Source organism: Trichechus manatus, unplaced genomic scaffold, assembly GCF_000243295.1.
Source record: "Trichechus manatus latirostris isolate Lorelei unplaced genomic scaffold, TriManLat1.0 scaffold00076, whole genome shotgun sequence".
NCBI lineage: Eukaryota > Metazoa > Chordata > Mammalia > Sirenia > Trichechidae > Trichechus > Trichechus manatus.
In genome coordinates this window covers 10,678,016-10,704,711 of record NW_004444012.1, presented here as the reverse complement: position 1 = coordinate 10,704,711, position 26,696 = coordinate 10,678,016, and the positions used below count along the sequence as shown (strand labels likewise).

General features: G+C 46.3%; 1 protein-coding gene across 9 annotated transcripts in view; it reads right to left on the bottom strand.

The window, feature by feature from the left end:
- CAPN3 (calpain 3) overlaps window positions 1-26,696 on the bottom strand; it is a 53,530-nt gene that overhangs the window by 9,823 nt on the left and 17,011 nt on the right. For 2 of the 9 annotated variants that reach the window (XM_004380664.2, XM_023735163.1), the window contains exons 2-13: window positions 18,867-18,936; window positions 16,585-16,703; window positions 14,579-14,712; window positions 13,686-13,854; window positions 12,700-12,843; window positions 8,758-8,841; window positions 7,562-7,647; window positions 5,853-5,930; window positions 4,670-4,830; window positions 1,547-1,716; window positions 1,200-1,211; window positions 191-399 (exon numbers count right to left, since the gene is read on the bottom strand). In XM_004380664.2, coding sequence (XP_004380721.1) covers window positions 191-399; window positions 1,200-1,211; window positions 1,547-1,716; window positions 4,670-4,830; window positions 5,853-5,930; window positions 7,562-7,647; window positions 8,758-8,841; window positions 12,700-12,843; window positions 13,686-13,854; window positions 14,579-14,712; window positions 16,585-16,703; window positions 18,867-18,936 — 1,436 coding nt within the window. Of the gene's footprint in view, window positions 1-190; window positions 400-1,199; window positions 1,212-1,546; window positions 1,717-4,669; window positions 4,831-5,852; window positions 5,931-7,561; window positions 7,648-8,757; window positions 8,842-12,469; window positions 12,495-12,699; window positions 12,844-13,685; window positions 13,855-14,541; window positions 14,713-16,584; window positions 16,704-18,866; window positions 18,937-25,836; window positions 26,154-26,696 lie in introns of those variants that run through there. The other 7 variants (XM_004380667.2, XM_004380666.2, XM_023735164.1 and 4 more) reach the window with 7 other exon arrangements.

Below are 26,696 nucleotides of genomic sequence, written 5' to 3'. Positions count from 1 at the left end.
AGGAGGGCAGGAGGAAAGGAAGGAAGGAAGGAGGGAAGGAAGGAAGGAGATATGACCAGTGGCTTAGGAACAGGGAAAGAGGTGCAGCCTGGTCAGCATATCCCAGGACCCTTGGAGGAGACTGGTCCAGCTGCCTCACATCTCCAAGCTCTGCAATGGGCCACGTACAGCTTTAGGGACTGGGACTCACTCAGAGAGATTCCTCTTTTCTGAGAAGACCCGGAGGATGAAATCTCCCTCCTGGTGGGGCTCATAGGTGGAGGGCACGATGACGTACTCGCTGGGAGGCAGGCGGAAGCGCTGGGACACTTCCCGCATGTTGATGTAGGTTTTGCTCCTGGCCTTGGAGGCATTGTACAGGAAGAAGTCCTTCTGCAGGTGCTTCTTGTTCCCATGCATCTGTGGGAGAGAGGAGCCCATGGGATCTGAGCCCGGGCAGTGGGGGAGATGCCTTGTCCTGCTCACACTCCCCTCCACAGTCCCCTCCCGACTCCTAGTCACCCATTTCACAGTCACGACCCTGGGGCTCCCTACTCCATGTTCTCTCCTTTTCTATTGAGGTTCAGATGTGAAGATCCGGCCTATCATTCCCACCCTCAGGGCCACTTACCAGAACTGCTGTCATCAGTTACAAATCACCTGCAGACGGGGAAGGACCCCAAGGAGGCAGGAGGGGACTTGGCTGGGCGCTGAGGCAGTGATTCCTCCATCTCTGAGAGGGTAGTCATCCTCAGAATGTGTCTGACTGAGGGGATGACTGTGTGCATGAGCGTGTTTGTCTAAGTGACTGTGTGCAGGAGTGTGTGAGTGTGGATGAGTATGAGTGTCAGTGTGAATGAGTGAGAATGAATAAGTCTGAGTGTGAATGAGTCTGAGTGTGTGTGAATGAGTGTGTGAATGAGTGTGTGAATGAGTGTGAGTGTGTGAATGAGTATGGGTGTGTGAGTGTGGATGAGTGAGTACCAGTGTGTGACAGGCAGTCTGGTGGGCATGAAGAAAGGCCGCATCATGTGGCGGGGTGGGGGAGGTGTCATGCGGTGCCCTGAGGCACCCGCTCTGGAGCTAAGATAAAGCAGCATGCCCTCTCCTACCATAGTCCTGCCCGCAAACCCCACCAGGAAGCGTCCCAGTGTGCACAGACAGACGCACAACCCCCAGGTAATGCTGCAGACAGCTTCTGGCCACTGTCACTTCTTTACCTCTTTGGGAACCTTGAAAAGAAACAGAAAAAGAAGCTGCTCAGATTCTGTGAATTTCGGATCTGAATGGGAACGAGAGGCTTGCAAGGAGGGAATGCCAGCAATTGTAGAGTCGATGAAGAAATTACTCCCTTGTGTACCTACCCTCACCCCCAGATTCTTCCACTCATTACAAACACCTAAGAGGTTCTGATACAGGAGGGCCTGATGGCAGGCACTCTGGGGTCACTGTGTACCAGGGAAGCCAGAGGAGCCCTCCGGAAGCCTCCCGGGGTTAGAAAACCCTGAAAGCCTCCTCCCTGGGAGGGTGTGTGTTTCCTGGGCTGAAGCAGGTCAGGACTGCACACCTCGTAGATGGCAAAGCCAATGGTGAAGAGGTTGGCCCCCAGCTTCCGCTCCTTCCTCCGGTTCTTCTGCATCAGAGCCACCAGGAAGCTGCAGACCACCTGGGAGTCGTCAGGGTCATCGTCCTCCTCCAGCAGCTTCAGACGGTACTGCGGGTTGGTCCAGAAAGTGTCTGCGGCGCCAGAAAGGAAATGCACACTCAGAGCTGCCTCTCATAGACAGGGCAGGGAGGGAAAGAAGCCGCATCCACGTGCCCCGTGCATAGTATGGAAACATGTTTCAGGCATTTGCCTAATTATCTGGGGGGTAGCCCGATGGAGCTGCACTGACTTGGGTATATGACTTCCTGTCTGTTAGCTAGTATAACGGTAATCAGAACTGTTGGAGACAAAAACTTGAATTCTGTTTCCAGTTAAAACAGAGAGGCTTGTTAAGGGTTTAAAACAATTGCAACTGGGGAACTACGTAGCTCATTGAAATGGAACCAGGTAGCCCCAGGGCAGCTTCGTTATACAAGTATTCTTATGGGGTAAAAAGAGGAACCAAACCACAGGGAGGGCACTTCTAGGAAAATCAATGACGACTGTAATAATCACACTCTGACAGGTTACTGATTATTAATAGCTGTCGTTAGTGATTACAGTAGTTTCACAAGATGCTTACATGCATTTTCTTTGTCTGTCTTGCAAAAATATCTTGTTGGCAACAGCACCTAGACGGCACTCTTCCTGAGTACACGTATTTTGAGGGGTACAGATGGTCACTTGGTTAAGACCCCTCGGGGCATATGGTTTCACATCCTTGTTTTGACCACCGAGGAAAAACATGTTTTTCTCAAAAAACATAGCTGTTAGTCTAGAAATCCAGATTAAAATTAGATAGCATGGTTAGCCTATTACGCCTCTGTCTCACTGACTGCACTGAACGTTATCTTCTCCTGAGACAAAACAATTAAAAATAAGGACAATAATGATAATAATAGCCTTTCTTTCTTGAGATAGGATAGTAAAAGGAGGTAATGACACCGTTAGTTTTCTTAATAACGCAGCACGTTACTATGTGCTGGGCACTGTGCTGAACACTTCCACGCATTATCTCATCAAATCACTGAAACCTCTGACCAGCCCGATGAGACAGGTATTATAATTGTCTCCATTTTACAAATGGAGTAACTGAGGCACAAAGAGGCTAAGTGGCTTACAAAGTTCTCACAGCTAGTAAGTGAAAGAGCTGGAATTCAAACCTAGGTTCCTCTGACTTCAGAGCCTAAACTTTTAACCCCAACACTTGTAACATCCTGGGTGTCATATGATTTGCTCATACGATGCTCATGTCCTTTTGCTTATTAGAATTTGAAAATGCACATACACGCCCTTTGCCTTTTTGTTTGTAAATCAGAGGAATCCATGGTAACTGTAATGATGAGCACAGAGATGATGTTAGTGAGGGTGTTACTATGCGAATATGTGCGTATTCGCTCAACAAGTACTCATCAACAGTCTACTGGGTACACATCTCTGCCTTAAGGGTAGCGAGAAGTACCTAGAAAACACTCTCTCAGGAGTTTACAGGCTAGAAGAGAAGGTAAGGTGGGCTCATACTATACGATGTCAGTTTAGCTATCTCCTGCCTAGCTCCTTTCACTCTCTCCCCCGACCCTGTTTCTCCCTCTAGCTAACCATCTTGTTCCAAGGCTCTGGAGAGAATCCGCTAGGGCCACCATTTTTACTTACTCTGTTTAAATTTAATTTTATTGTGGTAAAATATATATAATATAAAAATTCCCATGTTAACCATTCTAAGTGCACAGTTCAGTGCCATGAATTATGTTCACAAGGTTGTACAACCATTGCCACTACCTATTTCCAAAACATTTTCGTCAGCCCAGACAGAAACTCTGTACCCATTAAGCACTCCTTTCTCTCTCCTCTCAGCCCCGGTAACCTCTAATCTACTCTCTGTCTCTATGAATTTGCCTGTTCTAGTATTTCACATAAATGGGATCACAGGATATTTGCCCTTTTGTGTCTGGCTTAGTTCGTTCAGCATAATGTTTCAAGGTTATGTACCATGTTGTAGCAAGTATCAGAACTTCATTTTTCTTTACGGCCTTACTTACTTTTCACCCCCCTCCCCTGCCATTAGACCACTTTGTTCTGCCTCCCGCGGAAAGTGAACTGGCCAAGTTCACCTATGACCTCTTTCTTAACTGCTGCAATGAACCGACATTTTCCAGACTTCATCCACAGGCCTCTCTTCTGCATTTACCACTGCTGACTCTTTCCTTGGCTTCTGTGACTGCATGCTCTCCTGGTTCTCCTCCTTCCTCTCTGAATGGTCATTCTCGATCCTTCCTAATGGCTTCACTTTCCTCATCTGCCGCTTAAATGCTGTGGGTCCTCAGGGTTTGGTTCTAGGCCCTCTTCTCACATCCACGGATACTGCCTCGTTAGGCAATCTTTTTCACTTCCACTGGTTAAACACCCCCTGCACGCTGACGATGCCTGAGATGTATAGCGCAGTCTCCATCTCTCTTCTGACTCCCTCCCTCCCTTCCTTCCCTCCACAATTATTTATTGTGTTCCCATCATTTAACTAAGTACTGTTCTAATCTGCGCATCCAGTTCTCTATTACACATCTTTCTTCACCTGGATATTCTACAGGTACCTCAAACTTTCTATGTTCTAAACTGAGCTCCCCTCCCTACCAACCCACTAAAAACAAACCACCCACTGTGTGTTTTTCTCTTGCGTGTCATATGTTGCTCCTCAACCCGGAATCTTGGACTCATTCTTTGTCCTTCCCCTTCACCCCCTGCGTTACCCTATGTTGTCTCCCCTAAAGCTGCCTTCTCCCCTCCATCTCTGCCGCTGTTGACTTGCCGCTCTCCTCATCTCTGGCTTGAACTATTGCAGTAGCTGTTCACTCAGTCCTCCAAGTGTTCTGAGACGGCTCCTTGCTACAAATCACTCAGCATAGAGGCTTCCTTCTCAGTAAGAGAGGGAGAGCTTAATAGGATAATGTGTGTCTGGAACTTAGTAGGGACTCAGTGAATGGTAGTTAGTATTATTCTACTTGGAACTTTCTCTGCTTGGACCTTCCCGCCATCAAGAGTGTCTCTCACCTGGAAAGTTGCGGCAGCCTCCGGCAGAACAGCCCCTCACCCAGCGGCCCTCATTCACAGACACAGTCCAGGTCTGGAGCTTGTCAGACTCCAGGGCATCAGCTGTGAGGTTGCAGATCTCCAGCTTTGTGAAATGGTAGATGAAATCATCATATGACATCCTAAGAGGTTAGAAGAAGAGAAAGACTCATGTGGAAGCAGATGGGGAGAGGCTGGGAAAGGTAAGGCTTCAGGGCTGGCATAGCCCAACAGAATATTTCAGAGGAAATCGATAATGGTCCCAGGGAGGACCCAGCCCTTCCTTTTTAGGATAAACACCATCAGTTCTCATGTATCCACTCCCAGCTGTCATCTCTTCCAATAATGGCTCAAAGTCAAATGCCCTTGATGGGAGAGCTGGGCAAATTAATTGTCCAGAAAGTTACTGCATGCCCCACCCCTGGGCATGGTGCTAGGCAAAGGGGAAAGAGATGGTTTGGGGGAGGACACAAATTAAGCAATTTTAAGAAGAATTTGAGGAGTATCACAAATAGGTTAACCCTAGTCCTGTATAAATTTCAGGGGTCCCTTAGAAAGTTCAAGGAACCCTGGTGACACAGTGGTTAAATGCTCAGCTGCTAACCAAAAGGTTGGCAGTTTAAACCACCAGCCACTCCCCAGGAGAAAGATGTGGCAGTCTGCTTCCGTAGTAAAGATTTACAGCCTTGGAAACCCTATAGGGGCAGTTCTACTCTGTCCTGCAGCGCAGCTGTAAGTCGGAATTGACTTGATGGCAATGGGTTTGGTTTGATTTTGGTTAAAAAGTTCCCTTTAAGCTGAAACTTGAAGGCTTGAGAGAAATAATGTGAGTGAGGGAAGGTTGACACTAGTTGAACATGGTAGGTAGAACTTTCTAGCTCAGAAGAAAAGCCTGCACGAGGCCAGGGAGCACAGGTGGCTGGAGCAGAGTGCTGCGGGATGGGCACAGATGAGGAGCCACAGCATGCTGACCTGGGCTAAGTCATCACTGTGACCTGGCAGGCTCCTCTCAGAGCCTCCTCCTTGCTGGGCCGCAGGCTGAGGGAAGAAGAAGAGGGTTCAAATCTGCCAAGTCTGGTGGCCTCTGCAACGGGGCTGAGGTTTGAGATTCCAGCTCCCTGCCCCATCCCCGAGCCTTCATGGTCCTCCTGGGGTCTGGACTCACCAGAACTCTCCATTCTCAGTGACCTGGTACTGTAGACGGGCCTTCTCATCGTTGTCCACAAAGCTCCAGTCCTTCCAACTGGTGGGAAAGTGGATGAATTATTGGTGGGGAAAAAGAGAAGGCCTGATGTGGGTTGGGGCAGTAGGTGTCAGGTAAATATAATGAAGTTGACAGATGTGTGTCTCCCACATTCTTTCCTAAATCCCCAGTCGGTAGGATGTGGCCCTGCATACAGCAAGTGCTAGATTCTTGCAGGCATGAGTCCCTGGATTCTTGCAGGGATAAGTGAAGGAATGCATGTGGACATCTGCTGGAGGCAGTGGGACAATAGGGATCAGCAGCTATCACAGCCTGTGGAGGGAGGCTGCTTGTCCACTGGAGATCCCCAGGGTCTAGACCTGTGCCTGCTATTTATTAGGTGCTCCATAAACACTTGCTGAATGGATGAACAGCTGAATGACCCAGGAATTACAGTGCACTGGGATAAGAGGTAAGACAGGACTAAAGGGCACACAGAGACATGTGCCACTCTGCCTCACCCTGGCCATAGTCCCATGCTGTCGCCATCCTGGGCATAAAAGAGGAGCTCAAGGGGCTGTCTCCATTCAGTAACGGCAATCAGGAACCAGAGATTGGGGGTGTGACTGTAAAGGCTAAGGCTTTGTGAATTTTCTGGAACCTTTGTAATAACTTTCCCCAGCATCAGAGCAACGGGCAAGTCTCCACTGACAGAGAGGTGGTGGTTAGGCATGTTGAGGTGCATTGGCTGGGAATCAAACCTGGGTCTCCCACATGGAAGGTGAACCACTGACCCACTGCGGCCCCCATTAAGCAATAGAATTCTTTGAACAGATGCATGTGCTTGTGTATGGGGACAGCCAGAGACAAAAACTCAGCAGTAGCCAAGTACTTCCATACATGATCACATTTCCTCCTCACAACAGCTCATGAGGTGGGTGCTATTACTGTTCCCATTTTACAGATAAGCGACAGAGACTCCGAAAAGGAAGTTACTTGCACAGTCCAGGACACAGCATTAAGACTCCCCTCTAGAGAAACCCCAAGAGTATGGCCCCCGGACACCCTTTTAGCTCAGTAATGAAGTCACTCTCAAGGTTCACCCTTCAGCCAAAGATTAGACAGGCCCATAAAACAAAATGAGACTAAAGGGGCACAACAGCCCAGGGACAAGGACTAGAAGGAAGGAGACGTAAGCTGGTAATAGGGAACCCAAGATCAAGAAAAGAGAGTGGTGACATGTCATGGGGTTGATAACCAATGTCATAAAACAATATGCGTGCTAACTGTTTAATGAGAAACTAGTTTGTTCTGTAAACCTTCATCTAAGGTACAATAAAAAAATTAAAAAAAAGAAAACAGTTAAACTAGAAACTAACATCCATGGATAGAGGTTATTAAAAAAAAAAAAAAAGACTCCCCTCTAGCCTGGGCTTGTCTCTTGCTTTCTAGAATCTTCCTTCCCAGTCCATTTCCCACCTAGTCAGCAAGCTGTCTGGGTCCCTGACTCCCCTGACTCCACTCCTGGCCCTTCCCTGGAGCCCACTCACCTGCACCCCTCTTCTCCTCTACTGGTCTTTTGTTTTAAGGGTGATTTCAGACCAAGCATCTGGAAGTACTTCATGGCTTGGCACCCAGTCCAGGTTTGTTCCAGACCCTGTTGTCCCCCGCCATGGAGTCCCGGCACCTACCGATCACTCCAGGAGCCATTCCACTCCACTTGGCCCCAGGGGTTCCGCAGTCGTACCAGCTTCACTTTCTCATCCTTGAACAGGGTCTTGGGCAAAGAGAAAAAGCTCTCAAGCTCAGGAGCCTCTGTCCGGAAAGGGCTGGGACAGGGATGGGGAGAGAATCCCCTACAGGAGCACCGTCCTTCCTCCCTGACACTGATCCTATGGAATGGGGGACGTGAGGGCCAGAACCTTAGGACTGAGTCTGCAGGAGTCATGGCCTTGGTCATCACCTCTCCTTCTTCTAGGAAGTGATATTCCAGGGAACATCCCAGCCATTATGAGCTCTGTGGGGGAAGGGGTGGGACGTATACAGTAGCACCCTGCTAGGACATTTGGTGTCTTGTGTGATTAGATAAAACTCCCCCACTGGTGGAGGAGCTATTGGAAGACACCTCCTCTAGGTGGACCAATTAGAGAAAGGTGCCCCACTGTCCCATCTCCTGCAATGAGCTGACGCAGCACACTGCCCCTCTCTGCCCATCCTTTGTACAGAGCACGACCTGCCCAGCTGTGAGCAATGGAACTGACCAGGTTCCTGCCTCCTACATGCCTCAGTAAAGCCCAGAAGTCCCAGAGGAAGCAAAACATTGTAACTTAACATGGAGAACAAGAAACAGGAGAGTCCATGAAGTCAATTTCATAAAATCGAAGTGACATTTCTATTTGTTCCTTGAAAACTTTGGGGAAATTGCCATCTTTAGCACTAAGAACAAAGGCAAACTGAGGACCATCTTGTGCCAAGATGCAACTCTACCAGTTCAGATTGCTGTGTGCCGTCAAGTCGATTCCGACTCATAGCAACCCTACAGGACAGAGTAGAACTGCCCCATAGGGTTTCCTAAGCTGTAATCTTTACAGGAGCAGATCGCCAGGTCTTCTCTCCCACGGAGCTGCTGGGTGAGTTCGAACTGCCAGCCTTTCCGTTAGCAGCCGAGCACTTAACCACTGTGCCACTGAGGCTCCCCTACCAGTTCAGATGGGCCCCTCCAATCCCTGGCACTCTGCTTGAACCTTAAGTGGATCCCCTGATTGGAGGCGCACTCTGCAGGTGGTGAAGAAGCACAGAAAGCTAAGCCCTGACTTCAGGAAGCAGCCGGGGCAGGACGGTGACCCAAGTAGCTCCCCAAGCCGCACGAAGCCCCAGCCAGGCTCACCTCCTCCAGCCCAGTGACTGAGTAGGCATGTCCTTTGACCAGCCCGCTGGCCATTTTTGTTTCATACTGAACCGGAACAATAGTCTGTGGAGCAAAAACCAGACAGCCTGTCAGTGGTGAGGAGCAAAAGTTCTGCTGCCTGGAGACAATGTTCTGAATCCTTTTCTGGGTTCTGTGAGGAAAAGGACCACTCCATGCCCCGAAAATGTGCTTCACAACTATAAGCATTCCCTCACTGGATTTTTTTTTTTTTTTTTTAGCAGCTGGGCTACAGATTTATTCAAGTGTAAAGGCAAATCAACCCGGGGATAACTGCAGATGAAGTATCTGATCACTTGCTTTTGTGAACCCTCTGATTTCACATGTTTAAAAAACTTTACTCTGAGCAATGGATATTAGTTAATTACTTTAAATGACCCTCGGAAGTCTGAGAGAACAGAAGAGGAACTAGGATGAAGGTAGATTGCAATTCTCCTGAGAAATGTTGGACCCTCACTGGACTTTGGAGAACGACAGAAGACAGCCCGGAGGAATGCCGTCCTTGAGCTGGCCACCCTGAGGAGGCTCTGCTCTGACAGAGAGCAGTGTGGATGCCGGGATGTGAGGTGGGCGAGAGCGCCCCTGCCCCTCCTTTCTGGACCCAGAGAGCCTTTAAGGGAGGAAGGGGGATAGATGGAGGCTGCCCGAGTCTTTGGGCTCCCCCTTCCCCTGAGCGCATTCAGGGTTTACTATTCCTGGAATAGGAAATAACCTTTTTCTTCACATCCTGTCACCTCCTCCACGCCCACCTGTTGGGTTAGTCACCATCAAGTCGATTTCCCACTCATGGCGACACCCTGTGTTACAGAGTAGAACTGCTCCACAGGGTTTTCTTGGATGTAATCTTAATGAAAGCACTGCTAGGCCTGTACCGCTCAGTGGGTTCGAACCACAAACCTTTAGTTCGCAGTTGAACACAAACAGTTTGCGCCACCTAGAACATGATAGTCAAGAAATCGAGAGGCACAAGTAAGTACCCTGGGAGACAATTCTGAGGAGGGAAGAGGAGAGGTGTCTTCAGACATGACTGTGTCTAAGGGTGCAGATGGCGCCCTGGTGGCACAGTGGTTGAGTGGCTGCTAACTGAAAGGCTGGCGATTCAAACCCACCCAGCACTCTGCAGGAGAAAGACGTGGCAGTCTGCTTCCCAGTAGCATCACGAAGGGGATGCAAGGACTGTGGATTGCACCAGGTGACACTGTCAGAGGGGTAACACCAAAATGACTGTCTAAAATTCTTGTGTTTTTCAGTAGAAATTTATTATTTTTATTAAAATATCCCTATAGTTAATTACAACAACAACAAAAATTTTTTGTAAGCCCAGCTTATACGTATCAATACATGTACAAGCCTAAACTCTACGCTGATTTACTTTTGAACCGTCTAAAGCACACTGGTCAGAGCTGTCATTATTACCCAATTACAATGACGCTTTGAATCACGTGGTTTTGTCTACATGCGCTACAAGCACGCGCTATTGTCTACATTGCTGCTGCTGTTTTTATTAGTCACTGATTTTGTCAGATTTTCTGGTGTTTTAGCTACAGTATTGTGGTAATTAGCACGGGGGGTGACATCATGAGTTACTGCATGGGGTGACGCCAACCCTAGTGATGCCGCTGCTGCTTCCGTAAAGATCACAGCCTAGGAAACCCTACGGGACACTTCTCCTCTGTCGCACAGGGTCGCTATGAGTTGGAGCTGATGCAACAGCACCTAACAACAACAACAATAATGTTGCAGAGGGAGCACCTCTATTTCCAGAAATCTCCATTGCAGCCACAGAGGAGCAGGATCACGAAAGCCCAGTGAGACTAGACAGGACTTCCGTGGCTTCACTTTGTCTGGTGACATAACCCATCTAAGAGGAACCTCCCAGAGCTACGCTAGGTTGTGTTCCTGGAACCTTTCTCAGGGGAGGGTATGGTGGGGCCAGAGTTTTGGTGTCTCAGCCTCTCCCAGATCTCAGTCCTCAAATGACCTAGACCGTGCTGAGTGGAAGAGGTAAGGGAGGGATGGGAGACTTGCTCAGCCTCTGTTCCAGACCTAGGAAGCCACTGGAAACGACTCTTTTGGCATTACCTAAGCATATCATTTGACCTAGCAATTTCACTGCTGGGAAGCTGTCCTATGGAAGCGATTGTGGATATACACAAAGATGTATCGATAAGGACGTTCATTATAGCATTTAAAAATAACAGCCAGTGCGGACCATGGTCTCGGGGAACATCTAGCTCAGTTGGCATAACACAGTTTATAAAGACAATGTTCTACATTCCAGCTTGGTGAGTAGCATCTGGGGTCTTAAAAGCCTGTGAGCAGCCATCTAAGATACTCCAGTGGTCTCATCCCTTCGGGAACAAGGGAGAAAGAAGAGAACAGGATACAAGGAAAAGATTAGTCTGAAGGACTAATGGACCACAGCTACCAAGGCCTCCACCAGACTGAGTCCAGTACAGCTAGATGGTGCCCAGCTACCACCACTGACTGCTCTGACCAGAATCACAACAGAGGGTTCTGGACAGAGCTGGAGAAGGATGTGGAACATAATTCTAACTCACAAAAAAAAGACCAGATTTACTGGCCTAAAGGAGACTGGAGAAACCCTGAGAGTATGGCCCCCAGATACCCTTTTAGCTCAGTGGTGAAGTCATTTCCGAGATTCACCGTTCAGCCGGGGAGTGGACAGCCCCATAAAACCAAATGGGACTAAAGAGGCACAGCAATCCAGGGACAAGGGCCAGAAGGCAGAAGGGGACAGGAAAGCTGGTGATAGGGAACCCAAGGCTGAGTAAGGATAGTGTTGATGTGTTGTGAGGTTGTTAACCATTGTCATAGGGCAACATGTGTACTAACTGTTAAATGAGAAACTATTTTGTTCTGTAAGCCTTCATCTAAAGTGAGAATAGCAGCACAATTGGAAGAGCGTAGTCAATGTCACTGAACTGTGCATGTAGAAATTTCTGAAATGGTGTATCTTTGGCTATGTGTATTTTCACCAAAACAAAAGGTTGAGAAGTTAGAGGGTTGACATGTTGTGGGGTTGTTAACCAATGTCATAAAACAGTATGTGTACTACTGTTTCATGAGAAACTATTTGTTCTGTAAGCCTTCACCTGAAGTACAATAAAAAAAATAAATAACAGCCAACATATTTTTTAAAAAAAGAAACAACCTAACTTTTCAGTAACAGCATAAAGTAAGTTATGACATGTAGGAATATTACACAGCCACTAAAAGAATGTCATGGGGGATACTTACTGGCTTATTAAGAATGTAAAACTAACTGAAAAAAATCAGGCTGCAAAAAGGTATATACAATATTACAGCATTTTAAAAACAAAATTATAGATTAAGTGTGAACATTAAAAAAATTCTAGAAGGACATATACCAAATATTAAGAGTGATTATCTTTAGATGGGGAAAATATAAATTAATGTTTCCTCTGCGCTTTTCTTCATGGCTCAGTATTTTTCAGTGAGCATGTATTCCTTCTAAAAGTACTAGAATATAAGCTCTATGAGGGGAGAGACTGTTTCACTGAGTGCTAGAATAGTGTCTGGTGCATAGTGGGAGCTCAATAAATATATGTTGAGTAAATTAATTAATTAATTAAAATAAAGAAAGTCTTTTTTGTGTTTCTGCCTGTTAATTTATTGTCAGAAAAATCACCTGGACCATGAGTAAGAAGGCTCTCCTACAGAGGTTCCCTCCAGACACTGGCTCTTCAGCCTTCTTCAGAGACCTTGGAGTGAGAAAGTTATTCCATCTCGGACCCTTGGAAAGCCCCATGTGGGAGTCTGCAGGTAAGGCACTGGCTGCTGAGGGGAGTCTGACCCCAACGGGGCCAAGTCATGCAGGTTGGAGGGGTGGTCAGTCCTGACCATTGGAGGTGTACACACCCGGATTGGTCTGTCATCTGAGCCTCTGGGGTCAAGAGCTGAGTCTCTGAGCCGTGAATTATCCATATTCCTCACCATCCGATCAATCAGCTCCCCAATGTTCAGACCAGAAGGAGACGTCCCATAGGTCATGTTTGTCCCATCCTGAGGCCCAGCAAGAAAGGCAGGGGACAGTCCAGGAGAGGGAGAGAGAGCAAACAAAGGAAGGTGGGAAGGGAGGGAAGTAGAAAGAAGGGAGGGGACAGACAAAGGAAAATAGGAGAGATAAATATAGTATGAATGGAGAAAAGATGAAGGGAAATTGATGCAGAAAGAAAATGTTCGTCCATGGTGTTTTATGCTAACAGATCTTCCCAAACTTGCCTGTCCATTGGGAGTGCTGGGAGAGGAAGGAGCAGGAATTCAGATTGAATCCCTTCCTCAGCAAGGAAATTCCCAAGACTATTTTATGTTGAGCTGACGCTAGGCAAGGTGTATCCTGGAAACTCAGGCAGTCTGTCCTTGGCCTGCCATCTCCTTACCTCTCCCCTTCACTCCTGTCTCAGTTCACACCACCTTGTTACACAGAGAGGGGGACTACAGGCTGAGCTTCTGCTGTGATAACAACACAAAGCCTATGTTCCAATTAGGGGGTACGGTCAACACTCACTGACTGGGAGGCTTTTTTAGGGAAACAGCGGGCTCAGGTCCACAGCCAAACACGTGGCCAGCTTAACCAGGGCATGCTGGGACTGACTAACACTGGCAAGAGGGGCTAGCAATGACATGGGCCTCTGGACCTATTTCCATCTAAATCCCAGGACTTGGAATGTACTTGTCTGGTCCCTTTATTGAAAATCCCTTGAAAAATTCCCAGCTTTCAAAGTTGAGATCCAAAACATTTGCCCTGTCTCACAAGAAAGATAGATGCTGCTGTTCAGTTGGTAAAGGGCTTCCCAACACTTGGCTACTCTCTGCCCTGTACCCCACCCCAACCCTAGACTTACATCAATGGAGCAGCCCATGAGGGAGCCTCTCTCAATGGCTTTCTTCATGATCTTGTACATGTCTCTGGGAGCTTCCTTTATGTCAAAAAACTCGGTCACCCCTCCTGTGAAGTCCTCCATGGCCTCTGTGGTGTTCCCACCTTTCAGGGCTTCGTAGGAACCATGGAGCCTTGGAGAGAGGATGAGGACCAATCTGGGATCACAGGGTTCCAGGAAACATGATCCATTGCCACCAGCACTTTACTCTTGTTCTCTCATTTCATTCCCCAACAACACTGTGAGCTAATGGGATGGATACTATGATTCCCTTTCTTCACAGTGGAGAAACTGAGCTCAGGAGGCTAAGAGACTCACCCAAGGCCACAGAGAACCAGAAGAACTCTGGTTGGAACCCAGATCTTCCCATCTCATTTCTACTACTCCTTGAACCCTGAGGCAGGGCTGCACCGAAGCCTTAGCAGCTGGGGTATGCATTCTAAGAGACAGACAACATGACCTTATTCATATACTACAAGCTCATGAGGTTGAGCCAACCCAAACCTTGGTTCTGCGCTCCAGAGGCACCATGCTCTGATCCAAGAATTTCAACACTGCCATGAAAGTGTTGATTTAGAGTGTTGATTAGTGCAAATTTAGAGAGCTCACTATGCAAAGCTAAAGCTGAAGATTTCCTACCCAAATATTCATTTCTTCTCTTAAATAGGTGTTTTTAGTTAGAGTTGGTGCTGCCTGGACCTGCCCTTCGCTGACTTTGTCATAGCTGAATGCATACACATTTACACATATCCACATATATAGAAGCATGCATCCTTCTGTAAGTGAGACCTTGGCTGGCATTTGCAGCCCACCTCCTCACCTCTAGCTCTGCTTCACATTCTAAAGTGTTGCCTTACTTAGCATAGGCCTTCTCCAGTAGAGCACTCCAGAACTCATCGCGGTGGTTGGATTTGGTGAAAACCAGTTGATTGTTGTAAGTCGGCAGACAGTCGTCAATAACCACATCCACCCAGTCTCCATAGCGCCAGAACTGCACAGAAGCATCAAGCATAGAGTCATAGCCACATATTACCACTGGAAAGTGGGTCTCTATGCTCATGTTCCTTAGGGGGTCTCTTGGATCCCAAAGCAGTGCCATTTCCTAGGCTCTGCATCTTGGTGCTTGTTCCTACTATTCTGGGCTCGAGGTAGGTGAATCTATCTCTAACTGGACTGTGAGCTCCTTGAGGGCAGGGAGTGAGTTACACACCATTTTGCCTCTTCCACAGAGCCCAGCTCAGCACTGGATATGGATATGGCCCAGTGAGTATCTTAGGACTTGAGCTTCTCACTCCCCTGCTCAGTAGATCTGAGGTGGGGCTTGGGTATCAGCATTTTTAGGTGCCCAGATGATAATAATGTGCAGCCAAAGTTGAGAACTACTGGTCTAGCTGAAGGTGATGTATTGATTTATGTATTTCTTGATGACAAACAATGCAGAAACTGCTGCTGAAGACTGAAATAGAGAAAATTGACAAATTATTGTCAATAATTTCAATTCTGGGTATTCTTTTTTGAACAAATCAGCTTTAACTGAAGGTCAGATGTAGTTTAGTCTCCTTCCCAATGACATTTTCTCCCTTATTGAAAACAGGGCAAAAATTTCAGTCTTATCTTTGAGCTCTGGTGGTACAAATGGTTAAGTGCTCGACTGCTAACTGAAAGGTCTGCAGTTTAAACCCACCCAGTGGCTCCTTGGAAGAAACATCTGATAATCTGCTTCCATAAAGATTGCAGCCAAGAAAACTCTATGGGGCAGTTCTACTCTGTCACATGGGTTGCTATGAGTTGAAATCGACTTGATGGCACCTAACAACAACAATCCCCCCCCGGCACGACTCTTCAGATATCAGAGGGAAAATAGTAGATTGATGGCAAGGGAAGAAGCAACATTCAGGACCTGGCTGCCTTGCCCACGCTCAGAGGGCAGCAAGACGCTGGGCCTGGGAGGTACCTGAAGAGAAACCTGAGACCTCAGTCCTGAAGTACAAGATCAGTGGCTACATCAACTTATGATCTGGGTCAGTCTGGGAATGTTAAGGAGGCTTCAGAACTGGAGACTGACTCCACAAAACCCCAGTATCTATTAAAAACCAAAACCAAACCTGTTGCTGTCAGAATTGACTTGACGTGACCCTTAGGACAGAGTAGAACTGCCCCATAGGGTTTCCAAGAAGCAGCTGCTGGATTCGAACTGTCGACCTTTTTTGGTTAGCAGCTGAACTCTTAACCACTGAGCCACCAGGGCATATGGGTTTCACTTCAGTTCTGGGCCAGCAACAGGATCTGGTTCTGTGCCAGGACAATTTGGACCCAGAAAATTTCCAACAGCTGAATTGATTCTGGAACCAAGAGACTCAGTCCTGGGCCAACCAGAAGTCTGGTCCCCAGACTGATTAACCAGACTTTTCTCTCACGGCCTAGAAGAGGTAAGTGATAGACCTGCTTTAAAGAGAAAGAAGTAAACAGGAGCTGTAGTTCTTCAGCTGCGGGTTCCTTTACAATCTGAAGGGCCGCACGGATTCATAGTGCTAATATGTTAGGGCCCTACTTGAGAAGGTCGGCAGGCAATAACACAACAGCCAGCCCACTGGAGAGGCAAAAATAGACCCACATGCCAGCAAACAGGATGTTTTTCGTCCTTTCTGGGTCAGAGCGGAAGGTGAGTGTGTGTGGGGTTGGGGCAGGGGGCAGGATAAACAACTGCTTCCTCACAGGCTTGATGCCTTGAGGGGACACGGCCCACTGTCAAGGATGGGAAGGTGGGTGGAGCCTTTCCTGGAGCTGCTGGGAAGTCAAGGCCAGGAGACCACAGGTAGGCGGACTGCAGCTGGCCCTCTTCACTACACTTCCGTTACCTCACCTGGAAGTGGAAGATGCCCGCGTAGTTGTTGGTGAAACTCTGATCATGGGGTATGACTCGGAACAGTAGCCGCTCGTTCAGGGTCAGGCAGGCGATGGCCGCGAGAAACCAGCAGTCCCCTGCAGGCAACCACACACACACACAGGTCACAGTGGGGCCTGCTCCTCCAGAAGAGGAAGACCCATCCCAATCAGCTGCTCCACTTTGGGGTTCCTCTAAAGAGCTGGAGTTTGCTTGATGTTCATTGCCCTACTTCCAGATGACCTTACAGAGGGAAGGAGGCTTTGACAGGAGTCCCTTGACAACATGATAAGCAGGCTAACTACTCCCTCATAGAGGAAAGTTTTCCTAAAGGCTGTAGGAAATTCCTCCATGTGCAATATAGACTTGGCTCCTCTTTGGACCTCCATGGAGAGACTGAGCAGTAGGTCATCATAACTGGGTCATTCTTCCTGACCCCTGAGGGAAATCCGCTCTGCCCAAACCTCGGCAGTGTGAGCCCACTGCCTCCTTCGGACCTCAGCAGAGAGCAAGATCAGGGCACCACCAGCCAAACAGATTTGTGTTGTAGGGAAAGCCAGTTGGGCAGCTGCCTGGAACCAGTCTATGGGGGGCACTAAGACATATATAAGGAGCTCTGGTGACGCAGAGCTTAAGCACTCAGCTGCGAACCGAAAGTTCAGCGATTCGAACCCACCTAGAAGTTCTCAGGGAGAAAAGGCCTGGCAATCTATTCTTGTAAAGATGACAGCCTAGGAAACCCTATATGGGGCAGTTCTACTCTGTCATATACGGTCACTATGAGTTGAAATCGACTCAATGGTGCACAACAAGACATACATGCCTGACAATGGAATGAGATGGAGAAATTTTCTTACTCCCCAGACCTCCTTTCTGGCAGAGTGCAGTATGTGTAGTTGGAGGTGACATTTTGCTGTGTGTGTGTGTGTGTGTGTGTGTGTGTGTACATGCACATGGCTGGTCACACACAGTCATAGAGCTGCCTTCTAAGGAGGCTGGGTACAGTTAACTGCAGTCTTCTGTTTTGCTGTGTGGGATGTGATAGTGTCCTTGAGACTGGATAGGGAAGGCTGAAAGCTACCAGTAGCCACTCTCTCCTTCCCTCCTTCCCTGCCCTGTGAAGCAGCTTCTCCTTTGAAATAAGTCATTGGTTTGAAGGGCCAGATTATTAGCTTCCCAGAGCTCTGCCAGGGACCCTTCCCTCAGGTGTAGGAACACAGTTATCTAATCCCTCCCCCTCAGCCTCTCTTTCTGTGGCCAGATAAGCCAAACTCCTTTTATTTGGTCTTGGATCCCCTTTTCCCTCAAAATTTTTTTTTAATGGATGCCACAGTTTATTGTTTTTTTAAACATTAAAGAAAAACTGGTTGTGTTGAGTTGACCCTGACTCATGGCGACCCTACGTGTGTCAGAGCAGAACTATGCTCTATAAGGTTTTCTTTTTAATAATTTATTTATTTTTGTTGTTGTTGAGAGTATACACAGCAAAAACGTATACTAATTCAAGAGTTTCTACATGTATAATTCAGTGACGTACATTACTTTCTTCGGGTTGTGCAACCATTCTCACCCTCCTTTTCTGAGTTGTTCCTCCCCCTAAGGCTAACATAAACTCCTTGCCCCCTAAGGTTTCCCTCAAGGATTAAATTCTTTCTGTTGATGCTCTTTTCTCTCCAGTTTTACTTCATGGAGCTTTCTAGAAGTTCACACCTAAAGATAATACTTCTGAACAAGAGGTGAAGCTAGCTAATCAAACAGAAAATTGGATGCCCACTAACATGGCAAATGTCATCTTTGTTGAGTGACTCATTTAATATGGGTCTATTCTGGAGCAATTTAAACAAGAATTTGAGTTACTAGCGCTATTTTCAGTAGTGCATGCTATCTGCATGTATAGGTTCTACATGCCTAAGAAACATGCTTGGTATATAGACTGTCATAGAAGTGTCTTCTAAGGAAGATGGTCAGGGCTTTTGTTTTGCTGAGGGGGTGTACAAGCATTCTTGAGACTAGAGGGAAGGCTGTAGAATGAGACATACCTCCTGTGACATAAGGCAAAGTACTAGTGAGACGTGGAAGTGACAGAAATTAAATGAAGCAATCACCAACACATAGATAAATAAGCATAAAGTAACTGATATGAAACTCTCCTGAAAATTAATTAAAAGCAAAAGCATATTGTTGTGCCTTTACTTTCTGTAAAGGAATTTTAATTACCCTTTGATCATCTGGTTGGATTTGACCCCCGGGGACATTCCTACCTAGATCTCCTTGGCAGATGTCAGTTCTATTGGCTCCACCAATGATAAATTGAGGATTCTTACAAATTTCCTGTGAAGCAAAAAGGAAATGATCAGGTAATAATAATAGTAGCTACTATTTATTGAGTTTCATTATGTGGTACTGGCACCATGTATCACACATCACTCATATAAGCCCGCCAAAAGAGCCCTGTGTATTGAACACTATCATTCTTATTTTTTGAATATAGGGAGGTGGGACCAAGATGGCGGAGTAGTCAGATGCTTCTGGTGGACCCTATTACAACAAAGACCCGAAAAAACAAGTGGCAATCTGGGAGCCCTGAACATCAAAGGCAGAGTTGAGGAACCAGACTGAGTAGCAGGGGGAGGGAGAGACGGTTTGGAAGCAGAGAAGAGTTGCCAGACCTGACCCGGTGAGAACCTGAGCTCTTCAGGCATGATCAGCTCATGGGTGAGTGGTGAGGCAGGCAAGCGGTGGTGCTCGGGAGGCGCATTTTCTGCACCGGGGGAGACCAGGTGCCAGAGAGTCTACATGGCCACCCAGAACCAGTGAGAAGCAGCCCTCATTGGCGAAAGATAAGTACTTGCTTACGGCCTACCCACGGATCAAAAACACCCCCCTTAGGGAAAAACTTACTGCCATTTACCTCCCCACCCCCTGCTCTGCACTGGGTCCTGGACCAACTTCAGCAATTACTGAGTCCCCTGGGCTGGAAGTAGAATCTGCCAAGCCCGGAGCCATTCTCCCTGCCCTGGAGAGTGAACAAATTAACAAACAGGGGAAAAAATAAACTTCTGGCTTCCCTAAGCCAGAAACCGAGGGTAGGCACAGCTCCTTTGCCTAGGCACAGGCATAAGGGATCCACAGACTTTGAGTGCCTTTCCCCCTGCATAGACTTGTGTGGGCCCATCTCAACAGCGTAGGCCCTCATTACTACAGTACAACAGGGTATATACTGGAACTCTATCTTCAACTGTTTCAGCTGTGAAGTGGCAGGTTCTTGACATTTGACACTGCTCTGCCCATTAAGCAGGGTCTTCACCTACCCACATCAGGGGCCTGAGGACTGGTGGCTCCACCCAATGCCACCTAGCCACCTGAGATAGGGCCCAGGAATAAGAGGTGCCCTCCAGTCCTTACAGCCAGCAGCATTAAGTGCTCATAGTCTGGCTGCAAAACCCACCCACCAACATGCTCTAGGGAACAGGGACACACCTTCCTCCTCAACACTTGGGGGCGGCCGTCAGCCCCCTGCCTTACTCACTGTGTGTCCCCCTGCTGCAGCCAGATGCCTGTGCCTACACCAATCACCCATGCCTGTCTAGGACTGTAAGTGAGAGCCTACACCAGGGCACCTGCACTGAATCCATACAGGAGGAGTGGGCAGACTCCTGAGCTCACATACCTAGTAACAGATCTAACCACCTGAGGACATTAGAGCTTCAAAGGTGCCAATAATCAAACTAGCTCGTATGAGCAGCCTATTTGGGGATATCAAAACAAAACAAAAAGCTAGGACACAGTCAGCAAACATAAAATAAATAAATATAATAACTTATTGATGGCTCGGAGACAACAGTCAATATCAAATCACATAAAAAGGCAATCCATGATGGCTTCAGCAAGCTCCCAAAATAAAGAATCTGGAAATTTTCCAGAGGAGGAAAATTTCTTGGAATTACCAGAGGCAGAATAGAAAAGATTAATATACAGAACTCTTCAACAGATTAGGAAGGAAATTAATCAAAATGCAGAACACGCAATAGAAGAAATTAAAAAGATTAGAGAAGAGCATAATGACAAATTTAACAGCCTGCAAGAATCCATAGAGAGACAGCAATCAGAAATTCAGAAGATTAACAATAAAAGTTCGTAATTAGATACTCAATAGAAAGTCACAGGAGCAGAACTGAGGCAATGGAAGTCAGAATGAGTGAGACTGACGATAAAGCACTAGACACCAACTTATTTGAGGAAAAATCAGATAAAAGGATTATTTTTTGAATACAGAAACTGAGGCTCATAGAGGTTAAGTAACTTGCCCAAGGACACAGAGCTAGAGTGGTGGAAGCCAGAAGCAGTTGCACATGGCTTTCCCACGCTGTCATACTATGTGAGTCAGGGTGCAGCTTGAGAGCTAGGGCAGTGTCATTCCTGTCACGGCTTTGGCAAAGTAGCAGCAGAAAGCATGGCTTTTATTTTTTCTATGCCAGAAGAAGAGGTGCGGGAAAGGAAAATAAGGACCCTTCTCCCCAAAGATGTGGCAACATAGATATACAGAGTCAGCACGTATCCCAGGATCCACAGGACTTGAGAGCTGAGAAGAAAAGACAATAAATTTGGCGTGGGCGTGAAGAGTGTGCTTCTTAGTTCAATCAGATACATGAGACCAACTGGGTGGCTCCTGTCCGGAGGCAGGATGAGAAGGCAGGAAGGGACAGGAACTGGTTGAATGGACAGAAGAAACGCAGGGTGGAAAGGGGGAGTGTGCTGTCACATTATAGGGATTGCAACTAATGTTACATAACAAAATGTGTATAAATTTTTGTATGAGAAATTAACTTGAGTTGTAAACTTTCACCTAAAGCACAATTAAAAAAAAAAAATTGGCGTGGGTCTCGCAGGCGTCTCTGTCCGTTGGGAGTGCCTCTCCTTATGCAAGCTTACCAAACCGGGCACCAGCTCCAGCACTTCAAAGTCTAGGAACCACGGACTGTGCGCAGCCCAACACAGCAGCCTCCCCGAGCAGCCCTGGTTTTACCAACAGAGGGTGCTCTTGTTTCTGTTTGGATGTGTCTTAAGATTTGTTTTAACTTTTTTTTAAATTTCAAAATAATTACAGATTCTGTGGTTTGGTTTTAACACCATTCTTCACAGCTTGCTAATTCTTGACACAGCTCACTTGCCCTGTCTTCCCTCCTCATCCACAACCACCCCAGTACGCCCAAGTGTGCTGAAGCTCCCAGTACTCAGGGACCTCTCTCTCAAACATCCTCCTGAAAGAATATACCAATTTACAGTCTCACCATCTGGGACTGAGAGTGTCCATTTTACCCTCATGAACACTCAGCATCAGAATTAATTTTTAAAACATCTTTGCAAATTTAATAAAGGAAAAATGATATTTCAGTGTTGTTTTAAGTTTAGCCATTTATGAATTGTCAGTTGCAGCAGTACATGGACAGGGAACTGCCAGAGATTCAAGTCAGATTCAGAAGAGGATGTGCAATGAGGGATATCATTGCTGATGTCAGATGGATCCTGCCTGAAAGCAGAGAATATCAGAAAGATGTTTACCTGTATTTTATTGACTGTGCAAAGGCATTTGACTGTGTGGATCATAACAAATTACGGATAACATCGTGAAGACTACGAATTCCAGAACACTTAATTGTGCTCATGAGGAACCTGTACATAGACCAAAAGGCAGTCATTCGAACAGAACAAGGGAATACTGTGTGATTTAAAATCAGGAAAGGTGTGCAACAGGGTTGTCTCCTTTCACCATACTTATTCAATCTGTATGCTGAGCATATAATCTGAGAAGCTGGACTATGCGAAGAAGAATGGGGCATCAAGTTTGGAGGAAGACTCATTAACAACCTGCATTACGCAGGTGATACAATTTGCTTGCTGAAAGTGAAGAGGACATGAAGCACTTACTGATGAAGATCAGAGACTACAGCCTTCAGCATGGATTACACCTCAACATAAAACAAAAATCCTCACAACTGGATCAGTAAGCAACAACACAATAAACAGAGAAAAGATTGAAGTCATCAAGGATTTCATTTTACTTGGATCCACAATCAATGCCTGTGGAAGCAGCAGTCAAGAAATCAAATGATGTATTGCATTGGGCAAATCTGCTGCAAAAGACCTTTTTAAAGTATTAAAAAGCAAAGATGTTACTTTGAGGACTAAGGTGCGCTTGACCCAAGCCATGGTATTTTCAATCACCTCGTATGCATTTGAAAGCTGGACAACGAGTAAAGAAGACCAAAGAAGAAGTGAAACTTTTGAATTATAGTGTTGGCCAAGAATATTGAATATACCATGGACTGCCAGAAGAAGGAACAAATCTGTCTTGGAAGAAGTACAGCCAGAGTGCTACTTAGACGCGAGGATGGGTGAGACTTAGTCTCACGTAATTTGGACATGCCATCAGGAGGGACCAGTTCCTGGAAAAGGACATCATGCTTGGTAGAGGGTCAGCGAAAAAGAGGAAGATCCAGAATGAGATGGATTGACACAGTGGCTGCAACAGTGGGCTCAAACATAGCAACAGTTGTGAGGACAGCGCCGGGCCAGGGAGTGTTTTCTTTGTCGTACGTAGGGTGGCTGAGTTGGAACCGACTCAATGGCACCTAACAACAACAACAACAACTGTTTATGTCTTTGTCCATTTTACAATTTGAGTGTTGGAATTTTTCTATAAATTTATAGTAACTTTTTAAATTATTACTTTTTGTATTGTTAAAAATAATCTCCCAGCTTTTGTCCTTTTTTATCTGGCTTATTTCACTGAGTGTAATGTTTTCAAGGTTCATCCATGTTGTAACATGTATCAGGACTTCATTTCTCCTACGGTTGAGTACTATTCCATTGTGTGTATACACCACATTTGGTTTATTCACTCATCTGTTGATGGACGTTCAACTTGTTTCCACGTTTTGGCTGTTGTGAATAGTGCTGCAGTGAACACTGGTGCGCATGTATCTGTTTTTGTTCCTGCTTTCAGCTCTTCGAGGGTAGGAGTGGAATTGCTGGATTGTATTGTATGTAATGATATTTTAAAGAACTAATTGGTCACCTTCAAAGGATGACAAAGAACCAATTTATTGTCTTAAAAACTAAGCTTAAAGAGAAAGAGTCAAGTATTTAGCTTGCTTTTTCTTTCTCTTAAACATCAGCTAATTCAGCCAAAAATGATCAATCACTAATATGTGTAAAAATTTACCTGTAAAAGTGTTATTTTATATATTGTACTCGTCTACATAGTTTATTAACATTAATGGCTAAAATTTATTGAGATCATACTTTGTACCAGGCACTATCCTAGCTGATTTTCATATATTATTTTATTTAAATCTTACATAATCCAATGAGATAAGTGCCATTGTTATTCCCATTTTACATATGAGAAAACCGAGGCACAGAGAGGTTAAATATCTTGCCCAGGATACACAACTAGTAAGTGGCAGGGCAGGATTCAAACTACAATCTGTTTAACTATAGTGTATAGCCTTTTATTACAATATAGAAACGCTGAATAGTGCATTAACCACTATTGTTTCCATAATAATGCAAATCAGACCATGAAAATACGGAATTCTCATTATTCTGAACAAGACTCCCTTCCCTTGGGGAGAAAAAAAGTGAATCAAGGTACAGTGGACATAAGTTGTTTTTGCCTCCCCAGAATGCATTTCCCTTCTTTTGAGATTGCACCTAAATTATCAAATTATCAGCCCATGTGGTTCTGGTTGGGCTGCATCCTCCAACCAGCTCCAGAAATCCTAGGGGCAGTTAGAGTAGTTGGTTCACAGATGGGCACATGACCACATCCGGGCCAAAGAGAGTCAGGCCCCAGACTTTTGTTGTAATTATTGGGAAAGAAATACATTCTTCCTGCTGACATTGCTAAACTGGTACAAGTGTGAGCCTGGAGCTTCTGGTGGCCATTTTTGCCACATGATGATGTTAGCCCGCTGGAGGAAAGCAGAGATGGGGAGATTAGATAGACAGATAAAGATATATACATAGATATAGATTGTTATCGTTGTGAGTTGCCATCCAGTCAGCTCCAACTCATGGCAACCTTATACATAACAGAACAAAACATACATATATAGATGGATTTATATAGCTATATAAATCATAGATAGATAACATTAAAGATTGTCACAACCAAAAGGAGCCTAAAGAGACATGACAACTAAATGTAATGTATCCTGGATTCTGGAACAGGAAAAGGACTCTAGGAAAAAACTGAAGAAATCTGAATAAAGTGTAGACTTTACAGTTAGTAATAATGCATCAGTATTGGTTCATTAATTGGAACAAATGTAGCATACTAATATAAGTTGTTAATACCAGGAAAAACTGGGTGGGAGATATATGATCTCCTTTGTATAATCTTCTCAACTTTACTGTAAATGTAAAACTGTTCTAAATTTAAAAGTTTATTTAAAAACTAGAATAGCTCAGATATTTTTCGTACACCCTGGTGGATCCTCCTGCAGACCCGAGATGCATCCTCCACCTTGGAGCCCACGGATTTAGAGAGATACTTGCCTGCTCTGAAGGCCATGAACCCTTGGGGTTACAGGTGCCTCCTTGCAGGAAGAATGGTCTTCTCCTCAGACCCCCCAGCAATGACCCATTCATACTGACCCAAAGGAGCACCTTGGTTGCCCCGTAACACAGCCTTTGGCAAACTGCTTTGTCCTGTAAGGAGCCTGGCTAGTGAGTGTGGACCTTTCTATTTAAAGGGAACTGACATGGTCTGATGAGCCAGCGTTAGGAGAAAGGGCAAAGAAGGCAAATCTCCAGCCTCCTCCAGCCCACTGTTTATTTACTATTGACCACCTTCTGTGGAACTCTCCCTGAAACTGTGAGCCTTAGTACTCTCAGCTGCTCTAGTCTCCCACCCCCAAATGCCTGCTCCCAGGAAGAGACCTGACAGTCAATTGTACTTCACTATGAATTTAAGTCAATGTATTACTCTCTTAAAAATATTTACAATCTCAGGAACCTATAAAATAGAATAATCTCTAGTTCAGGAGTAGAAAATAACATCTTCAGTTTCAGGAGGAAGCAGGATGACGTTGTGAGGGGCACATGGGAAAGAAGAACCTTGATAAGCCACTTGCTCAGTGAGGGAATTCATGGCCTCAGGCTCTGGATCACTTGACTTCCTGTTCCCCAGGGGCTCTCCGGAAGTCCCGTCTCTTCCATCCCTACCTTTGGCCTTTTCCACGTGATGGCCTCCATCTTGGTTTTCTGGCTTAGCTCAAGGGAGCCGAGGGCCTGAGCACTTGCGGGGAACTCACGATCTTCAAAGAGACACTTCTGAGACAGGCACCATTGTTGGAGAGCAACAAAATCCTGCCCCTCAAACTTGAGGGGCCGTGTGATGGTGCCCTCTCCATTTTTCCTGTCCCTCTCCCTGATCACACGATCACAGAAGAATCCTGGCAGCAGGTAGGGCATGGTGACCGCTCACGAAGTGGAGCTGGGCCTTCACTGCAGCCTCTCTCCCTCTGCGTCGTCCGTCCAGGCCTAATCCTCCCGTGAATGGCCCGAGCTATATAGCTCCTCCACCCTCAGCAGTGCGATGCAAATGAATGCAGCCCAGAGTCAGCAGCTTTGGCTGGAGGCCCCTGAGCCCACTGTCTAGGGCAACACCATTCAAGTCAGAGAGGAGTAAGTGAGGGGACAGCAAGCCAGGGGCAGCCCCAGGACAGACTTTGAGGACACCTCCATTGGCTTTCCTGGGCTTCTTTCTTTAAAAAGAGAAAATACAGCTACAGAGAGGCTTACCTTGTCTCAGCTAAAGGCGTTCTTGCTTTGACACTGTAGGTCAATGGGATATAGCATGAGGCCTTCTACACGGGCTGTATGCACTAGTCCTATACAGCCTGCTGAATGCATAGGAGGACTCTGCTCCAAGCCATTGTCTGAGGTTAATGAAGCCTTTATTCTCTCAATGTCCCTGCCCCCGAAGACTTGACTGGCCATTTAACCCGCTGCTGTCCATTCATGGGACAGAGTAGAATTTCCCCATAGGGTTTCCAAGGCTGTAAATCTTTTTTTTTTTTTTT